Genomic DNA, 18,860 nt, shown 5'->3' with positions numbered 1-18,860 from the left:
AACGAACCAATAGGAGGAGGGTGTTGGCACACCAATTCCGCCCACTCTTACTGTATTTAAGGCCTAAGCTACCAGCACTTATTAGTTTGCTGACGAAGCTCTTCGGATGAGGAGCGAAACGTCCGACACCTTCTACACAGAAGTACAGATGACGTCTCAAGAAGCCTTTTCCTCGATGCTGGTAGCTTAGGCCTTAAATACAGTAAGAGTGGGCGGAATTGGTGTGCCAACACCCTCCTCCTATTGGTTCGTTACACTAAGCCTGGGCGGAGTAGTGGTATAATCCTATCCTGTTATTAACACCTCCGATAAAAGGGAAGTGTCGCTCCCTGAATTGGGTATGAACGACTCTGATACTGGCTTGTTAGCATCTATTGTTCTGGCTCGGCCCTGCCTTCACCTCATTTGCAAGACTAAGAGCTGTGGGTTTTGGTCTCAGTAACCTGCTGAACACAGGGTCCAAATTAAACCTCAAGCCACCATTCCGATTCAATGACGGGTTCTGTTGTTTGACAAAAATAGCTTCCTTTACTCCTCTTTCAAACCATCTGTTTTCTTTGGCCAAAATCTTTACCTCGCTGTCCTCAAAAGAGTGATTGGTAGCTTTCAGGTGTAGATGTACTGCTGATTGAGGACCACTAGCATTGTCCCTGCGATGTTGATAAAGCCTTTTTTGGAGCATTTGCTTAGTTTCCCCAATGTAGTGCTCTTTGCATTCCTCATCTTTACAGTGGATGGAATAGACCACATTGCTCTGTTTCTGGTTTGGAGCCTTGTCTTTAGGATGCACTAATTTTTGTCTCAGGGTATTTACTGGTTTGAAATAGGTAGGAATTTTGTGTTGCCATAAGATCCTCTGGAGTTTTTCGGAGACCCCCGCTACAGTCTGTCCTTTCCTATAATTACCTTGCAGTCTAAGAAGGCTAGTTGGTTTTCTTTAGTGTCCTCGTGAGTAAATTTGATATTGGTGTCCACCGCATTGATGTGATCTGTGAAAGACTGAATTTCTTGTTTTTTGATTATGACAAAGGTGTCATCCACGTATCTAAACCAGTGCCTTGGTTTTGTCCCTGAGAAGGATGTGAGAGCCTGTTTCTCCATCTCTTCCATGTACAGATTCGCCACTATGGGTGAGACTGGTGAGCCCATAGCACAACCATGAATTTGTCTGTAGAATTTCCCTCTAAACTGAAAATATGTGGTGTTAAGGCAAATTTCCAGTAATTGGCAGATGTGGTCAGCACTAAGTTTTGTTCTCCGATGCAGAGTTGAGTCCTCGAGCAGTCTCTTCCTCACCACCGAGACTGCTGCTGAGGTAGGGACAGATGTGAAAAGTGAAGTCACATCATAAGACACCAAAGTTTCCTCTGGCTCCAATCTGAGGTCTTTGATGCTCGCCACAAACCCTTTTGTGTTCTCTATATGATGATCAGTGTTGCCTACCAATGGGGATAAGACTGTTTTTACATATTTCGCTACATTGTACGTGGTAGAGTCAATGCTACAGACAATGGGTCTGAGGGGAAACCCTTCCTTGTGGATTTTTGGAAGGCCATAGATACATGGTGTAGCCTCCCCAGGGTATAACCTATGATACATCTGTCTGTCAATTAGTTCTTCCTTCTCTAACTTTTGGAGACAGTGTATGATTTCTTTCTTATACCTACTGGATGGGTCCCTTTTAAGTTGCTCATATGTGTTGGCATCACTAATTAGACTTGTTATTTTTTCTTCATAGTCCAATGTGTTGAGAACCACTGTGCATCTGCCCTTATCAGCTGGTAAGATGGTGATGCTCTCATCTTTCTGCAGAGCCGCTAATGCTTTCCTCTCACCTAACGTGATATTGGACGGTGGTGGTTTGGCACTACTGAGAAGGGCCGATATTCTCAGACGAAGGTCCCCTGCCTCTGTTCTAGAAAGGTTATTGTTCCTGATGCAGGCAGAGTAGGTTAATCCCCAAATGCATGAGGCAAGCGTCCCTTGAGCAAGGACACTTGGCAAGGAAAATGCAACTAAACTACATCAGAAAAATACAGAATTTGAGAATTAGGAGACTTAACATAGAGATAAAAAATAAACAGTCTGAAGTAGAAACCTTCTATCAGAGATTGCAAACCAAGCTTACGCACGAAACCTATCAGGAGGTTTGTGAATTTACCAAATCAGGTTATATGAAGCACCATAGCAAAACCAAAGAAAGGCATAAGGGAAAATTCCAGAAACTTCTATTGGAAAATCGACCACAGCTTGTCGTAAACACTAAGGATGGGGGGAATCAGACCAATACTAAAGAAAATTGGATCAAAAATCTGTCAGACAGAAGCCTCTCGGAGACAGAGAAGGCAGTATTAACCAAGGGTCTCAACTTCTCAGTGACTCCTAAAACGATACCCACAGTAGACTATATCACAGCAGCTGAATCGGCCATCAGGAACAATAACCTTTCTAGAACAGAGGCAGGGGACCTTCGTCTGAGAATATCGGCCCTTCTCAGTAGTGCCAAACCACCACCGTCCAATATCACGTTAGGTGAGAGGAAAGCATTAGCGGCTCTGCAGAAAGATGAGAGCATCACCATCTTACCAGCTGATAAGGGCAGATGCACAGTGGTTCTCAACACATTGGACTATGAAGAAAAAATAACAAGTCTAATTAGTGATGCCAACACATATGAGCAACTTAAAAGGGACCCATCCAGTAGGTATAAGAAAGAAATCATACACTGTCTCCAAAAGTTAGAGAAGGAAGAACTAATTGACAGACAGATGTATCATAGGTTATACCCTGGGGAGGCTACACCATGTATCTATGGCCTTCCAAAAATCCACAAGGAAGGGTTTCCCCTCAGACCCATTGTCTGTAGCATTGACTCTACCACGTACAATGTAGCGAAATATGTAAAAACAGTCTTATCCCCATTGGTAGGCAACACTGATCATCATATAGAGAACACAAAAGGGTTTGTGGCGAGCATCAAAGACCTCAGATTGGAGCCAGAGGAAACTTTGGTGTCTTATGATGTGACTTCACCTTTCACATCTGTCCCTACCTCAGCAGCAGTCTCGGTGGTGAGGAAGAGACTGCTCGAGGACTCAACTCTGCATCGGAGAACAAAACTTAGTGCTGACCACATCTGCCAATTACTGGAAATTTGCCTTAACACCACATATTTTCAGTTTAGAGGGAAATTCTACAGACAAATTCATGGTTGTGCTATGGGCTCACCAGTCTCACCCATAGTGGCGAATCTGTACATGGAAGAGATGGAGAAACAGGCTCTCACATCCTTCTCAGGGACAAAACCAAGGCACTGGTTTAGATACGTGGATGACACCTTTGTCATAATCAAAAAACAAGAAATTCAGTCTTTCACAGATCACATCAATGCGGTGGACACCAATATCAAATTTACTCGCGAGGACACTAAAGAAAACCAACTAGCCTTCTTAGACTGCAAGGTAATTATAGGAAAGGACAGACAGCTACTTACAGAGGTCTTTAGAAAGGCCACACACACTGACCAATACCTGCTTTTTGAATCAAACCATCCACTACAACATAAACTAAGGGTTATTAGGACCCTCCAACATAGAGCGGAACAAATACCAACTAGTGCTGAGGGAAAGAAAAAGGAGACACAACATGTCCAGAGAGCGCTCTCAACCTGTGGGTACCCACGGTGGGCTTTTAACAAATGTCAAAAGAAGAGAGTAGGGAAAGAAACCCAAAAGCCCACAGAAGCAAAAAGGAGAGGAGTGGTAGTCCCTTATGTAGCGGGGGTCTCCGAAAAACTCCAGAGGATCTTTTGGCAACACAAAATTCCTACCTATTTCAAACCAGTAAATACCCTGAGACAAAAATTAGTGCATCCTAAAGACAAGGCTCCAAACCAGAAACAGAGCAATGTGGTCTATTCCATCCACTGTAAAGATGAGGAATGCAAAGAGCACTACATTGGGGAAACTAAGCAAATGCTCCAAAAAAGGCTTTATCAACATCGCAGGGACAATGCTAGTGGTCCTCAATCAGCAGTACATCTACACCTGAAAGCTACCAATCACTCTTTTGAGGACAGCGAGGTAAAGATTTTGGCCAAAGAAAACAGATGGTTTGAAAGAGGAGTAAAGGAAGCTATTTTTGTCAAACAGAACCCGTCATTGAATCGGAATGGTGGCTTGAGGTTTAATTTGGACCCTGTGTTCAGCAGGTTACTGAGACCAAAACCCACAGCTCTTAGTCTTGCAAATGAGGTGAAGGCAGGGCCGAGCCAGAACAATAGATGCTAACAAGCCAGTATCAGAGTCGTTCATACCCAATTCAGGGAGCGACACTTCCCTTTTATCGGAGGTGTTAATAACAGGATAGGATTATACCACTACTCCGCCCAGGCTTAGTGTAACGAACCAATAGGAGGAGGGTGTTGGCACACCAATTCCGCCCACTCTTACTGTATTTAAGGCCTAAGCTACCAGCACTTATTAGTTCGCTGACGAAGCTCTTCGGATGAGGAGCGAAACGTCCGACACCTTCTTCACAGAAGTACAGATGACGTCTCAAGAAGCCTTTTCCTCGATGGACAACTCCTGTACGACTGAGAGCCTACACAGACGCATTACCTTGCATTGCTCCTCACAAAGCTCCACTCTTTTGGTGTGGGTCAGTGTTGTGTGCTAGCGGCCCCGACAAAGGAACTGTGTGACTGACAAGGTCTCACTTAGTTTGCCGTGGAATATATGTATGAAGTGTCTAGGTGCTGAACCAATGCAAAGAGTGAACCCTCTTCTTGCTTGTGTGGAGGCAAAGGACAAGGACAACAAACACGCATGCACATGGCAATGTATGGAGACCAGCAAAATTATTAAGTTCATTTTCATTTATCGTGTGATTAAATCATTTATTTATTTATAGTCTCATCCCGTTTAATCTCGCAAGATCTCTTGACACCCCTAATAACTGCACATTAAATATGACAAATAATCACTGTGCTACACAAACCAGCTTTGGTAATTTTTCTTTCGATGGTGTAATTATTTTTTATTTTAAAAACCTGTCCTGCCCAGCCAGGCATATAGTATTTTTGGTCTAGATGCCCTTACATGCTAAACAGATTTGCTCTGTCGAGGAAAAGTGTCGGATACTCTTCTCCTGTTCGATAATTTGTATTTGACTTTATTGATGTTTTATTGTGATGCGTATTTGGAGGGGATAGATAAGAAGGGAAAAGGGAGACCGGGGGGGGACAAGATATACAGTGATGACAAAAACAGAACTACATCAGCAAATGTCACTGATGCCAATTAAATGAACAGCAGAATCTCAGAAGTCACACAATTTTTATTTTGACCATAGTTTTCTGTAAAATTAGGCCTCCAAAGTTTCAAAATCTTACACCGTTACACCGTGGACTGGTTGCCAGCCAATCGCAGGGCAAACAACCATTCACGCTCACATTCATACCTATGGACAATTTAGAGTTGCCAATTAAGCTAACATGCATGTTTTTTGGAATGTGGGAGGAAACCGGAGTACCAAGAGAAAACCCACGCGCGGGGAGAACATGAAAACTAGCGGAGATTTTAACCGAGATATTCCCGATCTCCTGACTGTGTGGCCAACATGCTAACCACTCGTCCATTGTGCGACCCCATAAATCAATCCATAAAACAAAAAAGATTAATAAAAAGGAAGAGTGCAGATAAAATACTTTCAGTTGTCACATGCACAGTTGAACGTAAGTGTTTGCAGCTTGGATTTGAACAATGCCAGAGTTGAGGATTGTTGCACATCTTCTGGAAGATTGTTTCAGATTTTGGCAGCATAAAACTGAAACGCAACATCACCGTGTTTAGTCCTGATTCTGGGCACCCGCAGGAGACCACTCCCTGAGCTTCTCAGAACTCGAGATGGTTTATGTGGCTCTAACATGTCAGAGATGTACTTTGGTGCAAGACCAGGAAAAGACTTGTACACAAGCAGAGCTGTTTTAAAAGTCTATTCTCTGAGCAACAGGAAGCCAGTGCAGAGACCTGAGTACTGGACTAATATGGTCATATTTCCTGGTTCTAGTCGGGACTCGAGCAGCAGCATTCTGGATGTACTGCAGCTGTTTTACTGCTCTTTTAGAGAGCCCGGTGAGAAGGCCATTATAGTAGTCTAGCCTGCTGGAGACAAAGGCATGTCTCTCTAAATCTGGCACTATTCCCTTGACGTTTTTTAGGTGGTAAAAAGCTGATGATGTTATTGATTTAATGTGGCTGTTACTTTAACAGCCACATTCATCTCAGATCTGAGCCCATTATTACCCCTACATTTTTAACTTGATGATTGAGAGAAAGAGTCTCAAGGTGACTGATAACACTTCTCTTTGTTTCTGTGGGCCAAAGACAATGATTTCAGTTTTGTCTGAGTTTAGCTGGAGAAAGTTGTTTTGCATCCACACACTGATCTGTTTGATACAGTGACAAAGTAAATCTGCAGGACCGTGTTCACCGGCTGTCAGTGACGCATAGATCTGACTGTCACCTGCATAGCTGTGGTAGGACACATTGCAGCTGCATATTAGCTGGCCTAAAGGAAGCAAGTACAGATTGAACAATAGGGGTCCCAGGATTGAACCCCACACGTCATAGCCATTTGTTCTGAGACATAGTTATCAATTCCAACAAAGTACTTCCTATCCTCCAGATAGGACTTGAACTAGTTTAGAGCAGTACCAGAGGTCTCCCCCCTCCCCAGTATTTTAACCTCTGTAAAAAGATCACATGGTCAACTGTCTCAAATGCAGCACTCAGGTCCAGCGGAACTAAAAGTGGTCTGCATCTGTGTTCAGACGGATATGGTTTGTCACCTTGATCAATGCTGTCTCTGTGCTGTGGTGGTGCCTAACACCTCATTGGAGTCAGAGGAGTCAGTAAGCTGTTTTTATACAACAGACATTTCCCAAGAATGGCAGGTTTGATATGGGCCAATAGTTGTTCAGTACTGTGGCATCAAGACTGCTGTTCTTCAGAAGATGCTTAATGACAGTAGTTTTTAGGGCCTTTAGAAATGTTGCAGTCTGAAGTGAGATGTTAACTAGATGCGTGAGTTGTGGTAGAAAACTGCTCAGCACAGACTTTAGAAATCTAGTGGGTAACTCGTCAAAGCAGCACGTTGATGGACCCAGACTGCAGATGATCTCTTTGACTGTTTTGTCAATAACAGGTGTGAAATGTGCCAGCTCGAGGTGTCTAGCTGGCTTCACAATAGTAATTCGTGTTGTGGAAATGATTGCATTTTTTATACATGTCGTGAAAGAATGTTGCAAACTCATTCCACTTCGATGTAGAAATGAGTTGTAAGGGCAGTGAAACTGGAAGTTTTGTTGATCTGTTAACTGTTGCAAACAGTACACGAGAGTTGTTACTGCAGTTGGTGATGATTTCAGAAATATCGCTCTCCCTTGTTCTACGCAAGGTTTGATTGAAAACCCATAGCTTTTTTTGTAAACCGCATAATGAATCTGGAGCTTTGACGCGCGCCACTTCCTTTCAGCTCTCCGGCACTCCCTTTTCTGTGCTGTGACAGACTCTTCTTTTTCCATGGGGCCTTTTTGCCTACTTTTAACCATTCTATCCTTGACTGGAGCAATGGTATCCAAAACATCTCCAACACTAGATGTATAAGAGATCAACAGATCATCAACATTAGAATACAGAGTATTTTCAAACCTAATCCTTGCCATACACTGTGTCCCTGGGCTGTCATTAATGAGGCTTCCCTGAACAACTGCAGCACCAACTACTGGTTTGGGTGTAACAGGCAGGTCAAAGAAAACACAAAAGTGATCAGAGAAGGCAACATCCACAACATTTACATTTGAAATAGCAACACCCTTAGTAATGATCAAATCAAGAGTGGGTAGGTTCGGTCACATGCTGAGTTAGACCAAACATTTCAAGGACAGCAGTGAGTTCTTTAGCATGCCTGTCATTAGCTACATCCACACGCACATTCAAGTCCGCTGTAATGACCAGTCAATATCAGCGCCCACAACTCAAAGCAATTCACTAAAATCGTCAATAAAACAAATCTGTGGTGGTTTGTAAATGGTAATATAAAGTATGGAAGTCTGTTTTAACAACATTTTGAATGACACATAGACTCAATCAGGAGAGCATTAGCTGTGTTTTTGTCGAGCCATGTCTCAGTTAAAAACATAAAATCAAGACTGTAAAAGGAAATAAAAATATAAATTTAAAATTAGTTATTACTTAAAGATCTGACATTGTGTACAGCATGTTTAAGATTAGCTAGAGTTGAACAGGGCGCTGTATTCTTGCAAGGGATGTGGATTAGATTGCTTTGATCAGACAGTCTAATTGTCTGTCTCTTAACTAATCAATGTGGTTTGACAGTAGTTATTGTTGGAGACGAGAACACTCCTCCCTGTGCCTCTGTTTTATATGAGGTTTAGATGCCCTTAGTGTCCTAGACAATAGCACTGACGCTGTTGGGAATAACATCTACGGGTGCCGATGGGGGAGGCTGAGCTGGGGGAGCTTTGGTTGATGGAATGGGCTGAGGACGGAGAGGGGCGCGTTTCTTTTTTTAGGATAGAATCATTGATCTTGCCATGTCTAGAGTGAGGGGAACCATTTTAATCCCTGATTTCACCAAGCTTTCAAGACAGTCAGGAAATCTCATGGGTGATGGTGGAGACAGGAACCAGTAGTGAAGCATCTCCGGAGGGTGTAGATGCAGTAGGCCTGTGGTGAAGGTGAGTGAGGAGCTGCTCCATCTGAAACCGGAGGTCTGGATTCTGGAGGAGCGGCTGTGGCTGCTGCATCTGAAACCGGAGGTCTGGATTCTGGAGGAGTGGCTGTGGCTGCTGCATCTGAAACCAGAGGTCTGGATTCTGGAGGAGCGGCTGTGGTTGCTGTAGGTGAATCCTTGGGTACTTGGGTGGTGAGGCAGGGATTCTTCTCTCGCTCTTCTTCTCATCTCTCGGTGGCAGCACAGGATCTGGTCCAGGCCCATTGTAATGCCTCAAAGCATGGAGTAGGTTATCCATCAGTCGTCTCACTCCACCTCTCTTCAGGTGTGGGCCTCTTCCTTTTTAAACAGATCTTCTCTTTGCCAGAAGAGATTGAAATTCTCAAAGAAGTGCAGTCCTCTGCACTCACAGACTTTGGACAGCCATGTGTTCAGCTGAAGCAGCCGGTTGAATTTGTTCATCTCCCTGTCGATGTTTGGGAGAGGTCCACTGCCGAACATTGGTATTGCTACTTTATCAAGACTCTCAAATAATTCCTTAAAGTATTTTTTTAAGGTTTCAGACTGTTGCTTTCTGATGTCCACTGCACCCACATGAGCAATCAGATGTTTCGCCCCTTGGTGTTTTGCCAGTTCCTCAGGTATTAGTTTTGTGATGTCAGAGACAGTGGCACTCAGATGGCTGGAACTAGCTATTTTGTTTATGTTTATGTTGGATATGACTCCGTCTCCAAGCACCAGAGTATCTTTGACCTTGATACTTGGCACAGTTTTTCTGTCTGTCTCCCCCTTTGTGCTGACTTCATTGGTGGTGGTTTTCTCTCTGTTTGATAGAAACACTCACATTTGGCTCTGACAATGGTACAAATCTCTGACTTTTTTTGGGTGATGATAAATCTCCGTAGATACCAACATTTCGACTTGGCTCCGGCTTGGCAGCAAGTCTATTGTAAGTGTCTTTACAGTGTCTTGGGAAAGTCACAGTATGGTTGAGAACAATGTTATCACCCTTTCCTTTGGAGGTAAATGTGGACATCTTGCCACTGGATTCCACTGGGAGTGTTTATGAAGTCCTTTTTCGTTTTCTAAGGCAAAAATCCTTGCTTTGTAGCGCACAAATATCTTGCTGATATATCTGACAGCTTTTGCAAGGAGACTTTGTTTGGATTACTCCTCCGGCCATGTTGAGAGAGTTGTAGTCGCTGGCTCGTCAGATATGTTGGAGAAAAGTCTTGGTTCACTTAAAAGAAAATCAATTTCAATCATCTCCAAAACTTTGGGAAAAAGCAGGAGCAAGCAAAGACACGTCTGTACTCGACAGAAGCAGGAAGCAAATATTTCATTGTGGGTGTTCTGCTTTTTCTTTGGTTTTTATATCACTTCTTTCAAAAGGCAGCTGACTTGCATTAGACCAGTGAGACTTAAGCAATGTTCCAAAAGTGTGACTGTGCATGTTGTCTTTTACTGACAAGTTATAGGTTTAGTCTTATTGTTTTTATGGTTCACAGTGGTTAGCTTCTTTTTACACTTGTATGACAAGTAGCAATGTAGACAAAAGGGATATATTACATTATTGTGCCTTTTGTCATTATTGTGCCTTTTGTCATTATTGTGCTATTATGCTGTCATTTAAGTTAAGACTGTTTGTACAATTAACAATGTTTTAACAGCTTTTTACCGTTGTATGGCAGTTAATGTCAAAATTAGGGACAGGACTGATCCAATCCACTATCGGAATCGGTAACAGGTTCCAATACCAGCATAATACATGTATCGGACATTTCTGATACCACTTGCGGAGATTTCTGATCCATGAGCCACGTATGTGCTTTATTGTTTGTGAGCAAACGTAGCTAAAAGAACATCAGCAAATGTAGCCGAGAGAGTATTGGCAAACGTAGCTGTCTTCACACATGCATTGGAGGTGTCTTCCTCACTCGCGCGACACAGACACACACACACACACACACACACACAAGCGTGCCGCCTGACGCGTTCATGACACAAAACTCACGAGCTCTTCACACTACTAAAACCTTCCGTGTTGCTACAATATCATACTTGCCTGTTGAGAGGTGTTTATTACAACCTCTCATAAAATTAAAAATAATGGTATGTATTGTAGCGACTCAGAAGTTCTGCACGATGATAATAGTTCTGTGTTGTCCAATTGTCTGTAAGGCCGTGAACAAGCCAGGCTGAGCACTTTGTGTGCGTGCGTGCGCTCTCGGCGCTGCCTGTTGGGAGACAGCTACATTCACTGATATTCTTCTAGCTATATTTGCTGATATTATTTTGCCATGTTTGCATATCAAAGTAAACAGAGCTCTGATGTCGGCATTGTATCATTCTTGGCAGATCCAAATTCAGGTATCGGGATCAGATTGGAAGTGAAAAAAATGTAGAACCCTTGTCAAAAAACCTGATAAATGTTTTTTGTTGGTGACAGTTAAACCCTGGAACGAATTATTTCTAGTTTCAATAATTCCAATGGGTAAAAATAGTCTCGAAACATGAACAAATCCCATATCAAGCATCATCCCGGAAGTTGTGTTCAACCCCTGTATCCTGTATGTTCCATTTTCTACTTTTATATCAGTTATTAATGTGGTTGCAGGTACCAGAGTATCTCCATCATGTCAACAAACGCTTGGAGGAAGAGGCGGACAGAGTCATCACATATTTAGACCAGAGCACACAGTGAGTGTTGGCCTTTCTGTTCATTCCATTAAAAACAAAAGGAAACAATTCTGGAAAATTGTTTCTTTGCCTTCCAGAAAGCCGCTCATTGCCACAGTGGAGAAGCAGCTTTTGGGAGAACATCTCACTGCAACGCTGCAAAAAGGTAAACATGATTAGCGTGCATTAGACACAAGATGGAGACTATTAGTTGATTAATTAACTGTGACTTGTTCTGTTCCAGGGCTGACACACCTGCTGGATGAAAACAGGATTCAGGATCTTTCTCTCCTCTATCAGCTCTTCAGTCGAGTGCGAGGTGGGGTTCAGGTGCTCCTGCAGCACTGGATAGAGTACATAAAGGTACCCGACTGTCAGCATTTTCTAACTGCTGACTATAATATGATAAATGAAGTTACATTGAGGACCATCATGTTTTACACTTGCACATTTCAACGTCTCCATATCTATTATTGATAAGTCGTTCACAGCATGTGTTTAACATGTTGACACTTTAATTTATGCATTTGTACTTTGTCATTAAAAAGTAGGCCTGTCACAATAACAAATTTTGCTGGACGGTAATTGTCCTACAAATTATTGTCGATAAACAATATTGTCAACATTATTTTGAGACAATTTTTTAAAATGAATGTAATGATAATATATGGCATACGAATATGAGTACACCGTATCAAAAACAATAAACTTTAATTTCTCAAGAGTATTTAACATTGTAATTGGAACGTCAAGAGCTTTTAAGAAAAGTAAACAAAGATAGTAAATTAAACAAACTATCACGGCCTCTTTGTACCTTTCCTGCTGAGAGGGTCGTGATGGGTCCTCTGTCTTGATGACGTGCTTAACAGAGACACTGAACATGATACTGTGCTGTGGTGGGGTTATTATAATAAGCTTTGATAATGATGAGACCAAACATATACTTTGCTTGTGAAGTGATGGCAAATGGCGTGCAGCAATGTAAGGAAACATGGTAATGCAAATGAAAAATGTATAACAAAACGGGAATGTAAATGTGTGACAAAACGGTCAGCAAAAATTTCAGCTTCCGAGCCTTTCCTCTCTCCTCCTCTCCTGCACAAGCAAGTGTACTACATTTATGGCTTCCGTGTGCGTAAGCACGCACACCCACCTGTGCCCACCAGACCTCGCCCCTAACAAAGAGATTTATATCCTGTCTCCCACACAAACAAAAAGACATTAAAAATAGCAATTTTAGCAAAAATTGCACTTAAATAAAAATCACATTCAATCACAATATTTCTGACTTGGAATCAGGGTCACATTCGTTATTGTCTGAATATTGACCAAAAAACTGAAATAACCCGGAAATACTCTGAAGTTCACATTGTGTGTCAGTGCCGACGTCGGCTCATTTGCACTTCCTACACTTGCCTGATTGCACTTTTAGCAACACTGTGTATGGAATACACTGTTATGTTTAACGGGGTGTAACATTTTGTCAGAGTTTGGTGAAATTACATGTTTTGGATGCAGCAAAATGAGGTGTTTTGTATTATTTATTTAACTGTCTTTTTCATGTCACAAAATGACGATGCGCAAACAGGCTGAAATTGAGATCATATCGTGTTTCATACATAACAGGCAGGAAGTAAGTGTTCGATTGTGTAGCACATGAGACACAGCTCGCAAGTAGTGCACTCGCTACAGCGTAACACGTGTAACTCTGAGACTGAATGACTGATAGGAAGGCTCACTCACTCCATTCATTCCGCGATAGAACCAACATACCCTGGTGCACTGCATGAACCCTCTTGTTAGCCAGCCTGTTTGGTAGAGAGAGAGGCGGAAAACAAGCACGCATACACATGTCAATATATCGAGGCCGGCAAAATTGTAATAATCTGATTATGATTTATTGATTATCGTGAAAGGCCTATTAAAAAGCATGGCCACTTCTTGTGTTTAGCTGTCGCCATTCTAATATCTAATCTAAAAGAATACACAATATGTAGCAATAAGTTGATAGAATAAAAAATAAAATACGAAATAATCAAATGGGAGTAAAAGAATCTGACAGTATTGATTATTCAGTGATAAAGGAAAAGAAAAGAACAATAAAAGCTGTTAAAAATAAAAATGTTTACATACATGTAAATACAATGTTTAAATAAAAACATTCACTTAATTCATAGAAAATGGTGGTCCTGTATGTTTGATTTTCACTGTGTCTCTGAACTCGTCCTCCCAGGCTTTCGGAAGCACAATCGTGATCAATCCTGAAAAAGACAAAACAATGGTGCAAGAGTTGCTGGACTTCAAAGACAAGGTGGATCACATCATCGACGTGTGCTTCATGAAGAACGAGAAGTTTGTCAACGCCATGAAGGAGGCTTTCGAAACGTTCATCAACAAACGGCCAAATAAGCCCGCTGAGCTCATAGGTGTTTTGTTTTTTCCTCAACCTTGTTCCAGCCTGTCTGTTGAGTCCTTAACTCTCAATCACTGTAAATGTTACTTCATTTCTAGCCAAACATGTTGATTCTAAACTGCGGGCCGGAAACAAGGAGGCAACAGATGAAGAATTGGAAAAGATGCTGGACAAGATTATGATTATATTTAGATTCATCTACGGTAATGCTGAACTTGTAACAATGGAGGTGCTTTCCCCTTGTGGATGTTAATAACATGCTGGTGTTCTTTTAGGCAAAGATGTTTTTGAGGCCTTTTACAAGAAGGATCTGGCTAAGAGGTTACTTGTGGGGAAAAGCGCCTCAGTGGATGCTGAGAAGTCGATGTTGTCAAAACTAAAACATGGTAAAACATACACACACAATGTTTAACACATGACTGACAATGAGAGCCAAAGAGTGTGGCGTTTCACTTTCACTGTCCTTTCCTCCCAGAATGTGGAGCAGCATTCACCAGCAAACTGGAAGGCATGTTCAAAGATATGGAGCTATCAAAAGACATTATGGTGCAATTCAAACAGGTACGAATGTACAAAAAAGTCACTGTGCTGTGATGTGAAGGTGTGTTGTCATAAAGACTTCATAGTATGCATGTGATACATACTAGGGATTTCCTGATCCGATCTTCAGGTCCGATCCGCTGTTTTTTGAAGATCGGATAAAATCAGCCTCCGCCATGAGATCGGGCCGATCCGGTTGCCTTATAATGTTCGTAGCTCTGGGTCGCACTCCTACATGGTAGGTGCGGTAATGTGCCTCAAAGCTGGTTGCCGCTCCACTTCCGCCACCCGCAAGAAGAAGAAAACGCAACACCACGATCCAGATGTATCCGCTGTGTACCGTGGTGAAGTTAGTTTCATGTTGGACGTTGGATATTCGGCTCCATAGCTACAGCGGAAAGCCAAATCATGTGCATCGGGACATCCCTAATACATACATCCTCAAAGTTAGAAAAATGGTCAATGATTTACGGACATTTAATTGCTAAGAAGCAGAGATGTTTAGCTTGATGGCGGCCATGTTTTTCCAACCAATCTTGATAAAATTTTACGGACATGCTTGTCATTCCCCTAAAAGTGAACTGCACCAAATTTTGCGATGATTTGACTAAACACCCTTACGTTTTGTAGGGCGCATTGTTGTAAATGCCAAATTAGCTATGTATAGTTAATTTGCCAACACAGTAGTGATGCATGTTTTTACACATTTTTACCCTTTTGTGTGTATCATTTTAGGTGTAGAAGAGTTAGCGTAAACCAGTGGTTCTCATTTTTTGTTATGCCCCCCAAGGGGACAGAAATGTTTTCAGCCCCACCCCACACCCCCGATTTGAAATACTACTGAGAAACTGCCAATATCTATTTATCTGTACTGTACAGACTGACATTGAAACTGAAACCAGGAAAATGCAACAAAATGGAGAGCTGTGAAGCATATAAGCGTATTCAAGAGTCATATTGCATGTTGAGTATGAAAATTTGCACTTGTTGACAGGTCTGCACTAGCATTGAAAGTACTACTGCCTCTCAGCCACCGAACAACAGTTTTTTTTCTTAATTATAAACTATAAATTATTATAGCTCATAGCTGCCAATAACCCCAAATCCAATATCTCATTAAATTTGAAAAATTGTCAAAAAGTCCATCCATCCATCCATTTTCTATGCCACTTATCCCGATTAGGGTCGCGGGGGGGTATGCTGGAGCCTAGCCCAGCTGACTCCGGGCGAGAGGTAGGGTACACCCTGGACTGGTCGCCAGCCTATAATCAGCAAATGAACTGCAAAAACTTCCTCAGCCTTTAATTGATGTCTTAGTCTTAGAACTCTTAGAAACTCTTAGAACTCCTGAAATGAAATACGTTTTGCACAGTATTCTAATGTATTGAGATGCACCTGTAGTCTAGAAACATACATTTACATACAGATTCATGTACATTCACGTAGGGTCAATTGTCTTGAGCCATTATGCAGACCTACTCTTGGAAGCACAAATGACTAAATTGTGCACATCAAAAGAAGTGGGGTTTAAAAATGAATCGTGATAGAGGATTACTGCCACATTTCCGACCAAACCAGAGGAATACCAGTTTTTATACACCAATGCATGCCTTCTGATGAGGCAATATCTCCTGCCTTTCAGTATATGCAGTGCCAAAACATTCCTGGTAACATTGAGCTGACGGTGAACATCCTCACTATGGGTTACTGGCCCACATACGTCCCAATGGAAGTGCACCTGCCTCCTGAGGTGAGAGCAAATATTTTAACACATACTTTTTTTTTTTAATAACCTGACGTGTCGTAAATCTGCCAAGTGTTGCCCTGAAACGCCGCCCTTTATCTCTGTCCAGATGGTGCGACTGCAGGAGATCTTCAAGACCTTCTACCTGGGCAAACACAGCGGCAGGAAGTTGCAGTGGCAGTCGACGCTCGGCCATTGTGTCCTAAAAGCAGAATTTAAAGAGGTGGGTGGTTTATTTCTGGGATACTCTGATGCACTTCCTCATGTGACATATAAACTATGTTGTGTTTATCACACCAGGGCAAGAAGGAGCTGCAGGTGTCACTTTTCCAAACACTGGTGCTGCTGATGTTTAACGAAGGGGAGGAGTTCACCCTGGAGGAGATCAAACTAGCCACAGGAATAGGTACACATAGTCATGCCAACATCCTGTCACCACCTTCTCCTCATCATATGATTGCTTTATCGTTTTTCTCTACAGAGGACAGCGAACTGCGCCGCACTCTGCAGTCTCTGGCGTGTGGCAAAGCTCGCGTCCTCACCAAAATCCCCAAAAGCAAAGATGTGGAGGACGGCGACAAGTTCTCTTGCAACGACGAATTCAAACACAGGCTTTTTCGCATCAAAATCAACCAGATTCAGATGAAAGAAACGGTATAGCTTCGGTTTTTACACTCATGGTGTCGTCTTGGTGGACAATAATCTAGAGGCGGTTGTCTCCCTGCAGGTGGAGGAGCAAGCCAGCACCACTGAGAGGGTCTTCCAGGATCGACAGTATCAGATCGACGCCGCCATCGTGCGGATCATGAAGATGAGAAAGACTCTGAGCCATAACCTTCTGATGTCTGAGGTGTACAACCAGCTCAAGTTCCCCGTCAAGGTGATTGGCAACTTTCAGTATCCTCATATTTCGGCATTTATAGCTTCTCAGGACACTGAAACTTGGATTTAGTCAGTGTACTGAAAATACTGAAAATTACTCCATACATCATTGCCTAAATACCTGGTAACACAAGCAGAGCATGATTCCTTCCCTTGGAAAACTGGGCCACATGGAAATTTTCCAACATAAGGAGCCCAAACACACCTCCAAGATGGCAAGTATCTTACTGAGGAGGCCAAGTATGTCTCCTCCAGACCCGAACCTTAAAAATAAAGCACCTGTGAGGCATCCTCTAGAACAGCGGTCCCCAACCCCCGGGCCACGGCCCGGTATCGGGCCGTGGGTCATTTGGTACCGGGCCGCACAGAAAGAAAAAATAATTTCCATTATTTCATTTTTTTTTTTAATGTTTTATTTTGAAAAGTGGCCGGATTCTCTGTTACATCCGTCTCACTTGACGCATGTCCATTGTGCGTGTGCTAACTTTATCTCATGCCGCACAGATAGACTACTACTGTATTTTTACCATTTTTCTTTCACCTCATATTTGGTGTCAAATGCTGATACTATGTGGGAATGCATAAAGGTAAGTTTTGATGACTAATTGAATGCTAATGTCATTTGTCTCAAGTTAATTCATGCTAGCACACTGCCTTTTACCACACAAGTCAAACAGCGATGTAATAATCTCTGGAAAAACTTGGCTCGAACTTGAACTGGTGGATGGTGGGTCGTCATTCATTTGGTGCTTTTAATTTGATGTTATTCATGTCTTAGTTTTACACAATACATAATAAATAAGATACATCGCGATAATGTATGAACCCCACTCCCTCCTACATACCATTGATGCTCCTCTCGCTCTTTTCCTTCTCCATCCAGCCTGCTGACCTGAAGAAGAGGATAGAGTCTCTTATTGACAGGGACTATATGGAGCGCGACAAGGAGAACGCCAACCAGTACAACTATGTGGCTTAGAGAACAAAAAAAGTGACAGTGATTGAGAAAGAAAGAGAGATGCAGATGGTCACGGCGGGCCGAAAAAACTTTTTTCGCCCCGGTGGATGTTAACATTGTCATCTTCAACCCAGCTACCGACAAGCTGAATGGATGGCGCTCCACAGGAGCTTGTTCGTCAGCGGTTGGTCTTAAGATTCTGTGGACTGTGCGTCCATTGAAAGCATATGTCCATATTTCCCAGTGCCTCTGAGTTCATTGGGCGCCTTTGGACAAAGGACACACACACACACACTTTCTTTTGTTGTTTTGTTTTTTTAAGGCGAGGGAAAATATTTATTTTCAACCTTTTCTTTTGTCCACAGTTTGACATAAGCCTTTTTGTTACAGAGTCACTTTCTCTGTTCACTGGCAACCGCTAGTAGTAAATGCTGGCACACCTTCACAAGTTAGAGAACAAATGTCTTCAGCCAGTGTCAAATAAGAGACTATTGGACTGCATGTGTGGTTTTGAAATGCTGCAACACAAAGCAGATAACCGCGCCGAAAAAAAAGGAGCACTTCTTTATTCAAGCTGCTACACCGTCAATCTTCAGTTTTTGTTGGGTTTTTTGGTACAATTCCTACCTAACAGATGTGACATTTTAACCATCTTACAGTCCATTATGTATTGCTTTTGTTTACCCCTTTTAGATGCCAAAAGCACAACATCACCATTTCATCACCATCTTCCATGTTTTTTTCTGTCATTTAACACACTAAATAGTTCTTGGGGCTTGCAGGAAGTGAGGAGATGGTAAAACATTGAATAAATACACCTTTTGTTTGTACAAACATGTTAGAGTCATTGCTTATGATTAAAAACTCTTTCAATCAGAGTTTATTGC

The 18,860-nt window shown here is 42.3% G+C and overlaps 1 protein-coding gene across 1 annotated transcript in view; it reads left to right on the top strand.

Annotated features, from left to right (window-relative positions):
- Nucleotides 1-18,851, top strand: part of cul4b (cullin 4B) — a 28,796-nt gene extending 9,945 nt beyond the window's left edge. Inside the window, exons 8-20 of the mRNA XM_054792980.1 lie at nt 11,375-11,457; nt 11,535-11,602; nt 11,681-11,799; nt 13,670-13,862; nt 13,948-14,052; nt 14,125-14,235; nt 14,325-14,410; nt 16,032-16,139; nt 16,243-16,356; nt 16,434-16,539; nt 16,615-16,787; nt 16,861-17,013; nt 17,899-18,851. Of these exons, the coding sequence (XP_054648955.1) occupies nt 11,375-11,457; nt 11,535-11,602; nt 11,681-11,799; nt 13,670-13,862; nt 13,948-14,052; nt 14,125-14,235; nt 14,325-14,410; nt 16,032-16,139; nt 16,243-16,356; nt 16,434-16,539; nt 16,615-16,787; nt 16,861-17,013; nt 17,899-17,994 (1,515 nt within the window). The 3' untranslated portion in view covers nt 17,995-18,851. The remainder of the gene's footprint in view (nt 1-11,374; nt 11,458-11,534; nt 11,603-11,680; nt 11,800-13,669; nt 13,863-13,947; nt 14,053-14,124; nt 14,236-14,324; nt 14,411-16,031; nt 16,140-16,242; nt 16,357-16,433; nt 16,540-16,614; nt 16,788-16,860; nt 17,014-17,898) is intronic.
- The last annotated feature ends 9 nt before the right edge of the window (nt 18,852-18,860 follow it).

Source organism: Dunckerocampus dactyliophorus, chromosome 11 (genome assembly GCF_027744805.1).
Source record: "Dunckerocampus dactyliophorus isolate RoL2022-P2 chromosome 11, RoL_Ddac_1.1, whole genome shotgun sequence".
Classification (NCBI taxonomy): domain Eukaryota; kingdom Metazoa; phylum Chordata; class Actinopteri; order Syngnathiformes; family Syngnathidae; genus Dunckerocampus; species Dunckerocampus dactyliophorus.
Note: the sequence above shows the minus strand (reverse complement) of the source record. Positions and strands in the feature narration are given on the sequence as shown.